We start from the raw sequence: 14,160 nt of genomic DNA, 5'->3' as shown, positions 1-14,160 counted from the left end.
CGACAGTCTTCAATAAAGACCAAGCCACTGGCTGCTGTTTTGCTCTGGTATTCCTGGCTGGTGTCCTTGTTTTTTGTCCAAGGGAGCCCTCAGATTTCTCTGTTAACACCTACCCGCTCCCATAAGATTATGAGGGACTGAGCACTGATTGGAGCCTAGTTCAAAATTCAACACCCTTTGCCTCTCAAACAGTTTGTCTAGGTTCCCAGATGTTGTTGGACTATAACTCCCATCATCCCCAGCCCTCTTAGCCATTGGTCAGGGATGATGAGAATTGTTGTCAAACATCTGGAGGCTGAAGAACATGGCTTCCTTGCCTCTTTGCTTGAACATAGCCATCAGAGTTTCCCACCACCCATCCTATTTATTTGCATATCTACAGAAAATAAAATCAAAGTGAAGTCAGTGTAGAAAAGCTTTCCAAAAAAAGAGAGGATTTATTGAGTCTCAGGAAAAAGTGTCATCATTTTGTTTGGCAATCAGATAGCAGGTTGAAAAACACGAAGATGTGAAGCCATGGAATACTCTATGCAGAACAGTTTTGCTCCAAGCTCAGATGCAAATAGTTGACACTGACAGTTAAGCAGCAGAGGGAGTCGCTTGCTTTGGATCAGACATCACTGGAATAGAAAATTTTGAAGAAGTCAATATGATCTTGTTTATGTATCAGGGAGAAACTGTCCAATACTTCCCATGCAACTGTAGAATTTTATTGAATAGTAATGGCTCAGTTTATGGGTATTTTGCTCTCTGAATGTAACTCATCCTTCTGGTTTTACAATCTGCTGACTGCTGCCAGATGCTAGTTGCTGTCTATAGGGAACAACTGACTGCCAGCCAGCTGTCTGAAGGAAGAACTTGTGGCATGAACTGCCTTGTCCTCCTGGCCTGGGCATTGTTTTACATTTTTCTTTCTTTAAAAATAATAATCCTAGTGGCTTGAAACACCTAGCAAGCACAGCAACTAATGTGTGTCTATGAATAGGCTAGGGCAACTTCCCCTTGGGAAGTGCTTCATGACCGACCAATAACATCCTGCCCCAAGGGACTTCATATTGGTTGTGGTGGTGGGGAGATGGCTTCCCCCGTGTGCTGATGGAGCACACAGATCCCTCCCCCATATCATGCGTAGATTTCCCCACAGCTCTGACGCTGCTGACTTTTCATCAGTCGGTGAAGATGCAACTCTTCAGCCTGGCCTCTGGAAGGGAGCTGAGAACTCAAAACTGTCACAAGCCACTCAGATAGAAGTTGTTTCTCTGTTGCTAGTTGATCTTAAATTTTAAGGGTGTTTTCATATATATGAGTATTGCTTCAACAGTTTGCTGTTGTTTTATTGCTGTATTTCTGCCCTGGGACCAGTTAGTGAAACATTGGGTTGTAGCCAACTAAATTCTAGCCAGAGTAGAATTATTGGGATTAATAGCCCTAAGATAATAATAATAATAATAATAATAATAATAATAATAATAATAATGATGATGCATTATTTATATTCCAACCATACTCCCCAGCCACTCTGGGCGGCTCCCAACAGAATATTTAAAACCCAATAAAACATCAAACATTAAAAACTTCCCTAAACAGGGCTGCCTTCAAATGTCTTCTAAAAGTCAGATAGCTGTTTATTTCCTTGACATCTGATGGGAGGGCATTCCACAGGGTGGATGCCACTACTGAGAAGTCCCTCTGCCTGGTTCCCTCACAGTGAGGGAACCGCCAGAAGGTCCTTGGAGCTGGACGGAGTAATGTCCGTTAATTTCAGTGAGTCTGCTTTGGAAATGTTTAATGTTAGATGCAACTCAGAACAAAGAGACAAGTAGCAGACCACTTCAGGAGATTTGTCTGGAAGACAGGTTCCAGGGCAGGCCATGTTCTAACTTGCAATATGGGTTGGGGGCTTCAGAGCAGGCCATCTTTAATCCATGATGTGGACTCCTTGAATAACTCCTTAGTCCCTAAGAGGATCGAACAGTAAAGTACTTCTTTTTTTATCCTCTTTAGGCAAAAACCTCCCCCAGAGCCACTCACCAGCTAGTGAAGTCCTTGGCCTTCCAGGCATCAATGACCTCCGCAATATTTCCTGCTATGTTCCCATTGGGCAGCTTCAGGTCATCAATACCATTTCCATTGAAGTTGCCACAGGAGGCACAGACTTTTCCTTCCAGGCTTTCACTGACTTCCACTGTCATTTCCCCGCAGGCCCTGAGGAGAACTTTTACATCGGAGGCCAAATTAATTACGACGCCATCCTGAGAGAGGCTTATGGAGACACCTGTAGATACCATTGCTGGGAGTGTCACTTGGTGCCCATTGACCTGAAATTCAGAAAAGGAGGGTGAAAGGTGTTGTGTTAATGGTTAGAGTAAGGAAGGAACCCTTTTTCAGCTCAAGGGCTGCATTCCCTGATGGACAACTTTCTTGGGTCCGCATATCAGTGGTGGGTGAGACCAGAAGCCAAAGTGGATGGAGTAATGGGTGGACTGTTACTGTTGTACGGTAGGTGACCTTCCAGCCTCACAAAAACCAAAGGTTTCTGCACAGGCATGGACAAACAGCATTCCACCCTCCTTCCATCCAGGCAAGCAAAAACATTATCACAGTTCAATAAAACATCCCAGTCAGGCAAAAGCATGTGACGAGATATGGAGCAGGACTGGTAAGAGGTGTGCCCTAGGGAAAGTCCCAAGGGCCAAAGGGAGAGGCCTGGAGGACTGCATTTGGCTCCTGGACTCGAGGTTCCCCACCCTTGGTCAAGAGGAATGAGTATGCAGAGACAGTTTGCATATTCCTACTGATTCATCATATCCAAAATTACTCCAAATTCAGTAGCTGTGTAACTGATTATCACACACTGAGCACAAACAACATGAAAGGCAAGCCCGTGTGTGCTGTGTGTGTGTGAATGAATGAATGATTTTATTACGGTCATAGACCAGAAGAAGGGGGGGGGGAAAGGCAGCAATAATTTACAAGGGAATGGTGGTGTCAGTTAAAAGTTATAAAATTGTGCATAAAAAACAATGCGCATATACACCCACACCCACCCACACACACATATACATACTCGTATATGCACTACAGTATATGTATGGGCTTAAAAAAAAAAAGAAAAGAAAAGAAAAGAAAAGAAAAGGGGGGGGGGCTTATCCAGGAGTCAGATCATTTACTTTTTTACAGCTAATGCCCTCCGCTTGATCGCGGCCGCAGAAAACTTGGCCACTTTCAATGTTACTTCTGGGTTTTTGTCTCCTAGTAGGATGTGTGTGTGTGTGTGTGTGGTGAACTAGAGCACCAATCCAAGAGCACAGCCTATTTTCTTATCTGGTCATTTTTCTTTCCTGCAACAGATTAAAGTCTGGGGAATTTGGTGTGAGCCTCCATACTTGAACCCCCCAGGGACAATTTTCCTCCACAGAACACAGTACAGTGGTAGCTCGGGTTACATACACTTCAGGTTACAGAGGCTTCAGGTTGAAGACTTCGCTAACCCAGAAACAGTACCTCGGGTTAAGAACTTTGCTTCAGGATAAGAACAAAAACCGTGCAGCAGCAGCGCAGCGACAGCGGGAGGCCCCATTAGCTAAAGTGGTGCTTCAGGTTAAGAGCAGTTTCAGGTTAAGAACAGACCTCCAGAACGAATTAAGTACTTAACACTTAACCCGAGGTATCACTGTACCCTTTTCAGTCCTTGCTTTTACTGCTGTACAACTTTGGTTTGTTCTGCCACATCTACTTCTCAATAGCTGGGCCCTGAACCACCACCCCCTCTTTCTGTCCTCATATATTGTCCATTATTCATAATCCTTTAGAGCGAGGAATGCTTTTCTAGGGCCATATTCTTTCATGGCAGCATTCTGGGAGCTACATGGCAGCCAGTGCCATAGGAATAAAGTGGGCAGATCCATGCATGCAATTCTTACCTTTGGATGGTAGGATACATCGCAGCCACACAAAAGTAAGTCTTTTAAACATGCAAACATTTCTACCATTCGCCCAGGTGAGCAAGAGGTAGAATCACAGCTCAGAGGCACATTCCAACCAAGCAAAAGCACTAATGGGAATGGAATGGAGCAGACCAGTGAGGGGTGTAGTCTGGCTATGGGAGTAGCCTGGAGAGAGTACTGAGGGCCATACCACGAGGCCTGGAAGACATCTTGTCTCCGGGCCCCAGATTTTCCACTTCTGTTTTAGACCAGAGCCAGAGGCATACCTATTGTAGGCTCCCTTGCACCCTTGAAAAGGAGCTGTATTGCCACCTCCAAAGCCAGGAGAGACCATGGGTGAGATAATTACAATGGAATGTGATTTAGGCTTACTTTTGGTTTTTTGCTATCTTAAGTAGTTATTGGTGTTATGTTTTCTTTTTACTTTTATTTGCTTTCTTTACCTCTATATTGTAAGCTACCTAGAGAATTTTAATGAAATTTCACTACATAAATGCAGAAAACGAACAAACAATTAAATAATGGATTGTCTCCAACTAGCATCTTCTCTGAGCAGACCCACTGAAATCAATGGGCTGAAGTCAGTAATGTTTATTATGTATGACCTACACAGGAGATGACCCCAGATCCTGCCTACTGAACTTACCCATGCCTCCTTGTTTGTTTTTACAGTGATAAGCATCCTTTGGAAAAATACGTGTATTATCGATACTGATGGCAAATCCATTTCGTTGCATTTCTTGACCACTGCTATGATCCTGAACCAAAGGAGGTCATTTTCATTGCAAAGGGAAGCCACCTCGTAAGCTCCTTCATAAAGGATTCCCCCAGAGACGCCATCAAAGGAGGTCAACCGTGCTCCAGGGATGATGATGCACTCGCCTTCCTGCCCCCTGCAACCACGCACACCATTGTGGAGGCGACAAATCTCTCCTAACTGGCAGCTAGTTCCCTCACAGACCAGTTGGCCTGTTGGGCGACAAGTGCAGCTGGTTGAGCAACCTTCAAAAACAATAGTCTCGCCAGCCTGGAAGATTTATAACGCACAAAAGGGGGGGGAGAAAAGAAAAGTGTAGTTAAATTAAAAATTTAAATGCACAATTATATATGATTGATACTAGAATTCCATTTGCAAGCAAACATTCAAAATGTATATTTATAGAACCAAAGTATTTAAAACATGCAGCTATACAACTAATCCACCTTGCTGACAAAGATCTGTATAGTTAAAGCTATGGTTTTCCCAGTAGTGAGGTATGGAAGTTAGAGCTGGACCATAAAGAAGGCTGATCACCAAATAATGGATGCTTTTGAATTAAGGTGCTGGATGAGACTCTTGAGAGCCCCATGGACTGCAAGAAGATCAAGCCTATCCATTCTGAAGGAAATCAGCCCTGAGTGCTCACTGGAAGGACAGATCCTGAAGCTGAGGCTCCAATACTTTGGCCACCTCATGAGAAGAGAAGACTCCCTGGAAAAGACCCTGATGTTGGGAAAGATGGAGGGCACAAGGAGAAGGGGACAACAGAGGACGAGATGGTTGAACAGTGTTCTCGAAGCTACCAGCATGAGTTTGACCAAACTGCGGGAGGCAGTGGAAGACATGATTGCCTGGTGTGCTCTGGTCCATGGGGTCACGAAGAGTCGGACACAACAAAATGACTAAACAACAACATACAACTATACAACTATATCCATAAGGGTATGCCAATGCTACACAAATGATAAACTGATAATAAAATAGATACTAAAAGAGGTCACATTTACTTGCATTAGCATTAAATCAATTTCAACCCTGACTATGCTATGTTCTCTCTTCATATATTGCACTTGCTTCCCTATGTCCCTTCCTGCTCTGCTCCATCAGCTTTGCTGGTCCAGAGGTTCTCCCCAACTTGTCTCACTCTCTCTCCATCACTCTGCAGCCTTGGCCTTTCTCAGCAACCCTTTCTCCTCGTCTACTCTATGTGACCCTAGGGTGAGCATGAGAAGGTGCCACAGACGTGCCTTCTTTTTCTGGTGGCCAATGCATGAGCGGCCATCCTAAGGAGGTTAGACAAACTAGCTCTTTGGGTTTGCTTAGAGTGTTATTCATGGACACCGCCACTTTCACTGTACTTACCTTTATGTAGCGCCCATCATGCGAACAGCCACAGTTCCCCACTGCCACACACCTGTCACCGTCAAACAGGTAGCCATAATCACACTGGCAACCTTCAAAGCATTGTTTTGTGCACTGGCCTGGAGTAGATAAGCTGGTGCAAGTGAAATCACAGGTCTTTGTACACAACTCGTAGTGGCTGTTGGATGGGCAAGTGAGAGCTGAAAAGGAAGGGAGAGAAGACAAGTAATGAAAGGAGACAGTGATGGTCCAGACACATACGGAACATTAGCTAAGCATTCTTAAGTTAGGGGGCAGGGGAGAGATCGCCTATATTCATTAGGGTGTATGATAAGGGCAAAGGAAAATAGAAATTCAATAAAACACCTACTCCATTTTTAAAATTTGTGGAAACCTGCCCACCCATACCTGCGGAAGCCCCACCTATGCCTGCCCCACACCTGATTTTGTATATGTAGGGTAGGCAAAGATGGCTTGACCAAAATGGCCTCACGGGCCAAATGGGAAGGGTGTTGGTGGAGTGGACCTAATTTGACCTGCAGGCTGGAGGTTCTCCACCCTGATCTAAATGCTGAAGGTGAAACCATTTTCTATAGGCAATGCATCTTCACAAACAGAGGCTGAAGAAATTCGCTTTTTATTTATTTAATTTTAAAGAAATAGCTTATTTTCTATGGGATCCAAATACAGATACCATTGAAGTATCTGTTGGCCAATATAACAGGATGGATGGATGGATGAGAGAGAGAGAGAGAGAGAGAGAGAGAGAGAGAGAGAGAGAGAGAGATCAAGTCATTATAACCTGGAGCATTAACATAAGGAATGCTTGGTGGGGAAAGAAGATTAGAAAATGTAGGCCTTTGACTAATTAAATAAACAGTGGCCTTTTAAACTGTGGGGGCAGTATTGTCGTTATTGGTTACTATGTTACATATTCTTGTGTTTTTATATTGTAAACCACCCTGTGATTTACATAGAAATTTAATAAATAACATAGAAATTTAATAAATAACAATAAATAACAATAACTGCAGGTTCCTGCTGTGCAAACTTACGGCAGAAGTTGTTTGTTCTCCAGGCTCCAATTGTAACTCCTGCAGCCTGACATGCAGCTACGTAGGCCTGGATGCTCCTACAGAGAGTTTCTCCTGCACCATTGGCTGCACACATGTCATACAGACAGTGGTTGAAGTATTCAGCAGGGTCCACCAAGGAGTGACAGTGCCTGAAGGGGCCAGATTGGGCTTGGATCATTCCGCAGGAACTCTCCGGTCGGTACGGGGCTGTCTTGGCTGCATCACAGACGGGGCATTTATCTCCACAACCATCAGAGCATCTGACACCATCAATGGGAACCTTCCAAGAGGCCCCAAACTCGATCACATTCTGGGTTCTTTCCCCCGTGGGTAGAGTAAAGTCATCAGTCTTGTCCTTATTGAAATTGCCACATAGGCCATTGACATGTCCCTGATAGTTACTGGGGACAGACACCAGGACATACGAGGAGGTGTCAAAAAGGACTTGGAGACCCAAGTTGGACTGGAGAATGATATTGTTGCCTTCCTGGTTGGCCCAGAGTTTCCCATCATTTGTCTTCATAGGCAGTGTATAGAGCTCTCCATTCACCTGCATTAACCACAGAGAAGGTGACCATGGACACAGTTTAAAATTGTCAGAATTTAATGGATTTATATACCACTTTTCAGGCAAAGAATGTATTTTGTAGTTTTATATTATGATTTTATTCTGTGAACCACCCTGAGACCTGTGTATATAGGGTGGTATATAAATAATAATAATAATAATAATAATAATAATAATAATAATAATAATAGAATGCCTCCAGAAGCAGTTTACAAATTAAGGGTTCCTCTAGACTCCCACTATTCTGGAAGGCTTCAAACACACAGCAGAAATTTAGGTTTGTGCCATTCAAGCGGATTCAAGCACCCTGTCTCCCTAGGGCAACAAATCCACAGGCTTTTTTTGCAGAGTAGATAGAAATGTATTAGGATATACACTGTAAGATATAATATTAAAACCATTTTAAATACAAATTTCCTTCAAAAAGACAAAAGCAAGCATAAAATGTGCAATAAATACCAGCACAACTAATACCTCAGAGCCAGACCACACAATACCATTACTACAGGGCAAATCATAATTTGTTAGTCACTAAAGACCTAAAGACCATAGTCAAAAGGGATCAAGGGTTTGCAACAGAACAGCCCTGCAGTGTTGCCAGTGGGTCTTACTCTCTGGTAGTTGCTGTGCAGTTGGGAGGGGACATGGGATGCCCCAAAATGAATGCTTCAAAAGGATTCTGAGCCGGTACCTAGCACTCATCAGTTCAACCTAAACACGAGTGGGTGGAGAAATCAAGGCTAGCTTCCAGCAGCGTCATCCTAGTCTAAGATCCAAGCAGCTTGTTTCTCTAGTGGACCTCCCTAAACTCCGTAAAACCCTAAAAAATGAAATCAACACACCCTACATTTCCTATACAGTTCCCTTATCACTTGCATGTTTTTATTTCAAAATCATGTTTTATTGTTTAAAGCATTTATATAACAGGTTGCTGCAGGAAAAAATGGAGAATTGAATTTAATATTGGAAAAAATGAGAAACTGAGACAAACCCAGATTGTAAGATGGGGTGCAGTGGACATTGGGAGACAACGTTCTCCCAGGGACTCCTGCAATTGTAGAAACTGCTAGTGAACTTTGCTGGCATTTCTACTTCAAAGAGGCTAAACCCAGAACAGAACTTACCTTGACTTTCCACTTTATTGCCCTCTCAATGACAACGGTATATCCATGACAAGAGACCACAATCATCTTGGTAAAAGACTTTTCATTCTCCACCACCACTGAGAAGTTTGCCAGCTGAGAACCCACACCGACAACTTTAGCTAAAGTATAAGTGCAGGTTCCTTGGAACTCGTAGGCCCGTCCATCAAAAGTTAGGTAGTGGGAGCCTGCGGCCAAACTGCATGTACCAGAGCCTACAGGATGACAGCCGTGGACACCATCCTTTACCCTACATTCCTCATGGGGCCCACAGGAGAAGTCCAGGCATTGAACAACTCCATTGTCTGCACATTGGCATCGTTTCTGGCAAGAGGAACCGGGGTAGAAAACTTCTCCCTTCTTGTAGTAGTTGCCCTGGTGCTCACAGCCACAATCGCCAATGGAGACACATTGGTCCCCACTCAAGATAAACCCTGGATTGCAATAGCATCCTTCTTTGCAGGACATCTCACAGCAATCAGGAGCCGAGAGACCATGACAAGTGGCAGGGCAACCGTTTCCGCAGAGCTCGTAGTAAGAGTTGGGTGAGCAGACAGGGCCTGGAAGAAAGGACAAAAACAGACTGTGGAGAATTTCAAGCTAGGACAGAGGTTGTTTCAGAGACATGGTCAGGAAGAGGTCTGCCGGACTGTTTTGCCTATTCTATTTATGCAGTGCCATCTACTGGTTAGTTTTTAGTGAAGGCTGTCATCTGAATTCATATTTAAATCCATTAATGGAATAGTTTGAGAATATAGAAGTATCTCATTGATCATCATCATATCGCTTTGCCCTGCAGCACTTGAAATTGCTGAAGAAATTCAAAATGAAGCCTGTTAAGAGATGTTACAGCATTTTAAATGCCTGGATGGTTCAGACTAAGAATGATACTGCTTCCTTGCCCTTCTCCAGGATCAACATTTAAAATTGGATAGATGTGAAACCCCGCTACTTGAATTATCAAGGTTGAAATGAATTTGACACTTAAATGTTCAATCTGAATGTGGAGATCAGTAAATGCAAAATGCTTCACATCTAATGTCAAAATTGCTATATGCAGATTGGATTCCGACTGAATTTTTCAGGGGAATCTTAGCTCTGATGTGACCTGTATGTATCAAGTCATGGATGTTGCTGACAAGTCAAGAGGCTTAAACAAAAAGATTCCAACTGGTCTTTCAAAATCCAAGGGTATTTAAAAAATAATAATCTTAAGCATTATGGGCTGTATCCAATTAAGTTTTACTCATTATAGAGCCATTGAAATTAATAAAGCTAAGGTAGTCATGTTCATTCATTTCAACTGGTGTACTCTGAGCATGACTAACATTGAATAACAGACCATAAGAGTTAAGACCTTGTCTCTGCTGAGGAAGAGAGAGGATCTTGTTACTATTTGCCTTTATACAATGATCTGGTACCTATTCAAATACTCTGATGAATGCTGAAATACATTTAGGGAGAAAATAATCTAATTGCAAACCTCACATTTCAAAATTTGATGAATGTCAAGTTTATGCAGCACTTCCCTTCAACTCATGCACATCCCTAAAGTTGAACTGGGGGGGGGGGTGTGTATCTGAAGAAGTGTGCATGCACACGAAAGCTCATACCAAGAACTAACTTAGTTGGTCTTTAAGGTGCTACTGGAAGGATTTTTTTTTATTTTGAATATGGCAGACCAACACGGCTACCTATCTGTAACTAGGGGGGGAGTGCAGCTCAGTGGTGGATCATGTGCTTTTCATGCAAAGAACAGCTGGTTCAACCCCCAGCAGCCCCAGGTATGACTGGGGAAAGTCCCTGGCTGAGATCCTGGAGAACCAATGCCAGTCAGTGTCAACAATAGATGACGTGAGTTATGGAAGCTTTGAGAGGCAACACTTACTGCAGAAGGAGTTTGATCTCCATTCTTCAATCTCAACATCCAGAGCCTGACATGCTGCCACGTAGACGCTGATGGCATCACACATAATTTTATGCTGACCATGATACTGGCAGGTGTCAAAGACACAATCTGTGAAGTAGGGTGTTGGGTCAAGGACATCATGGCATCGCCAGAATGGCCCATCCTTTTTGATGAGGATGCCACAGTACTGGTCGCCCTTGTAGGTTTCTTTCTGCGCATCTCCACATGGCGGGCAATCGGTGGTGCAACCCGGTGTGCACCCAGGGGCCTCTCCGACTTTCCAGCTCTCTGCAAATTGGGAGATGCTGGATGCATGACTCCCATCCTTCATGGTCAAGTCATCATTGGGGTTCAAGTTGTTGTTGCCGCAGAGGCCACAAACGGCATTGGCGTACGTACTGGGTACAGTGACTTTGGCATTGGTGTTCCAGTCAAAGGCTACCGTCAGGCCAAAATCAGTCTTGATGACGCCCTCATTCCCACTGATGTAAGCTTTTATCTTGTCTTCATGGTAGAAAGGCAGGTTCACAAAGACGCCATTGACCTGAAATGTGATGCAACAGGAATTGTTACCGTAAAGCCATATCTAATGGAAGGCTACATTCACACCATGCATTTCAAGCAGTATGATAGCACATTAAACAATTGTGGCTTCTCCAATAGGATCCTGGAAGCCAGAGTTTGCAAAGTGTGCTGAAAGTTATCAGGGAACCCCTATACTCAGAGTTCTCTGTGAATAGGGGTGGACTGTTAAAGCACTCTTTCAGAGTAAAAGCAGGTTAACTCACTGTTGCTGAGCAGCTGGGGATCCTGCTCTCACTGACTACAAACCACTTTTGCCTAATTCCATCTTCAGGAGCTGCAATTGACAGCCCTCAGTGGGCCACCAGCTGCATATAGTCCACAATGAATTGTGATTGTAGCTGTGCAACATCTCTACGTGACATAGCCTATACTCTGCATAAGAAGAGCCCAGGTAGTTAAGGCTACAATGTCCAAAGATACAGAAACTATTCCAAGAGCCTCAGCCACCCTCCCAAGGGGTCCTGAAAGGACGCAAAGAACCTCCACATACATACATACATACATACATTTCCTGTGTCAATACCTGGATCCTGCGCGGATGCTCCTGGCTCATAATCACGGTTACATCATAGACCTTCAATGTCACCACTTTGGTGTAAGACACTTTTGGGTTGCCTCGGTTGTTGTTCTCCACATTGATAGTGAAAGGCCTGAGAGTCGGGTCCTTAGAGCAGAGCCCAACCAGCTGGTAGACACAGGTACCCATGAAGTCATATTTCTTCCCATCAAAAGTCGTATAGTGAGGGTCCCCAGTTGCTGAACAAGTAGCGGTGCTTACGGGATAACAGCCCCGGACTCCATTGACCACGGTGCACTGCTCACTGGCTTTGCAGCCAGCTGGTTTGCACACCGCAAAGCCCAGGGTGGGATCACATGTGCAGTGGAAACCACAGGTCTCATCAGCCCAGAATTCCTCTCCGGGTTTGTAGTAGAGCCCATTGTAGGTGCAGCCACAGCTCCCAACAGGCACACACTTGTCGACGCTGAGGACGTAGCCATCATTGCACTGGCAGGCTTCCACGCATGGCTGCGTGCAGAAAGAGGGAGCATTGCGGTCGGAGCAGCTGGCAGGGCAGGCATTGCCACAGAACTCATAGTGGCTATTCTGAGGGCACGGCAAGGCTGTAAGGAGGAGAACATCAGGAATTTAAGAACTGATAAAACGTGCTGAAGTCTCAACTTCGCAAGAGCTCTTGTTGCTGATATTGTATGTGGAAGCAGGAACACTGGGAGTTTAAAAGTGCACTTACGTGAAAGATACTATCCTTTTCCCAGGGTAACATAAGGTCCAGCAGCCACACGGTCAGATGGATTAAACAATAATAGGATTAAACTAATTCATGGTTGAATAGGTTGCTATGTTCTACCTTCACTGTGGGAGACAGAATGCCTCTGAATACCCTTTGCTGGGACTCTGAAGTAGGGAGAGTGTTGTTGCACTCATGGGCTGCTTGTGAATTTTCTATGGGCATCTGATTGGCTGCTGTGAAAACAGGATGCTAGACCTTGTGTTCTTATGACTCAGGTAGCAAAATGTCTTGGTCCAGCCATGCTTCTATTCATTCCAATAGCCAAAGAGATTCACGAAGCTCTGCTGCTAGAGGAGTGATGTAGTTCATGGATTTGTTTGCTTCAGATACAGCTATTCTCAACCACAAACTGATTTACAAAGCAAACAGGGTATCTCATTTGAGGTTTTCCTCTTGTTTATGCTTTTAGCAATGAAAAAGCATGTGCTTAGTGGGCTATCTTGTGCACTGTGGCTTTCTTTCCCTGCCTCTTTGTGTGGCGTCAGATATTTGTGGAGGGTTGGAAGTTGAAGGCCTGTGGACTATTAATAATCACTGCTGCTCTAAGCCATAGGTGTCATTACATACATTGTGTGTATAAAGGAAAAGTACTCACCACAGCCAGAGGCTGTCCTCCAATCATAAATGACGGCACCCTCTTTCCTACAGGTTTTAGCATAGGCCTCCAAGGCCTGGCAAAGGATGTTCTTGGCTCCTCCATTGAGACACACATCATAAATGCAGCTGTCAAAGAAGTCATCTGGATTCACTGTGGAATGGCATTCTCTGAAGGGGCCTCCGGAGGTTTTGCTGATCAGCCCACAATACTCTTCCTTTCCATACAGCGCCCTCTTGCTCTCATCACATGTTGGGCAATTCCCTCGGCAGTAATCCCAGCAAAAGGGGTCCCGGTCCTTGACTTTCCAGCTGCTGGCCCAGCTTATGATGGAGGCAGCCTTGGTGCCATTGGGAAAGACCATGTCGTCTGCAGGGTTTTGGTTGAAGTTTCCACACAGCCCACAGATGGTCCCATAGTAACTGCTGGGGAGAGTGATCACCAGGTGCCATTTCCAATCGTACGTCACTTGGAGGCCGAAATCTGTTTGCAGGACAGCATTGGTGCCACTCTGGTACAGCTTGATCTTGCCATATTCAAGAGTCAGTGGCAGGCTGACAATGTTGTCATTCAGCTAGAGGCAGAAAGGCAAGACAACACACATACAGGAATAATTCCTTTGATTTTCTTAGGCTTTTTGGAGATTGTGCCACACAATCCCATGTAGTCACAACTGCAGGAAACAGGTACAGCCAGGTTGATCCTAGCCTTATAACCCCACTTACTTGGCAGCAAGTCCCACTGGATTCAATCGGACTTGTATCTCAGCAGACATGGTTAGGAATTGTGTTGTTACCACTTAAGGAGTCTTGGCTCCCATCACCATCATTGTTATGGCTTTTCAAAAGGGGGAGAGGCAAGGCAGCAGTGAGGATGTAGTGAGGAAAACGCACCAGCAGAGCCAAT

The 14,160-nt window shown here is 44.4% G+C and overlaps 1 protein-coding gene across 1 annotated transcript in view; it reads right to left on the bottom strand.

Moving 5' to 3' along the window:
• Positions 1-425: 425 nt before the first annotated feature.
• LOC309537058 (IgGFc-binding protein-like) overlaps positions 426-14,160 on the bottom strand; it is a 31,902-nt gene continuing 18,167 nt past the window's right edge. Inside the window, exons 12-20 of the mRNA XM_082231445.1 lie at positions 13,255-13,828; positions 11,873-12,471; positions 10,744-11,308; positions 8,838-9,415; positions 7,125-7,695; positions 6,070-6,269; positions 4,594-4,974; positions 2,032-2,318; positions 426-620 (exon numbers count right to left, since the gene is read on the bottom strand). Coding sequence (XP_082087571.1) covers positions 611-620; positions 2,032-2,318; positions 4,594-4,974; positions 6,070-6,269; positions 7,125-7,695; positions 8,838-9,415; positions 10,744-11,308; positions 11,873-12,471; positions 13,255-13,828 — 3,765 coding nt within the window. The 3' untranslated portion in view covers positions 426-610. The remainder of the gene's footprint in view (positions 621-2,031; positions 2,319-4,593; positions 4,975-6,069; positions 6,270-7,124; positions 7,696-8,837; positions 9,416-10,743; positions 11,309-11,872; positions 12,472-13,254; positions 13,829-14,160) is intronic.

Source organism: Podarcis vaucheri (genome assembly GCF_965113315.1).
Source record: "Podarcis vaucheri genome assembly, chromosome: 7".
Classification (NCBI taxonomy): Eukaryota; Metazoa; Chordata; class Lepidosauria; order Squamata; family Lacertidae; genus Podarcis; species Podarcis vaucheri.
The sequence above is the reverse complement of the archived record's forward strand: the minus strand, read 5'-3'. Positions and strand labels throughout refer to the sequence as shown.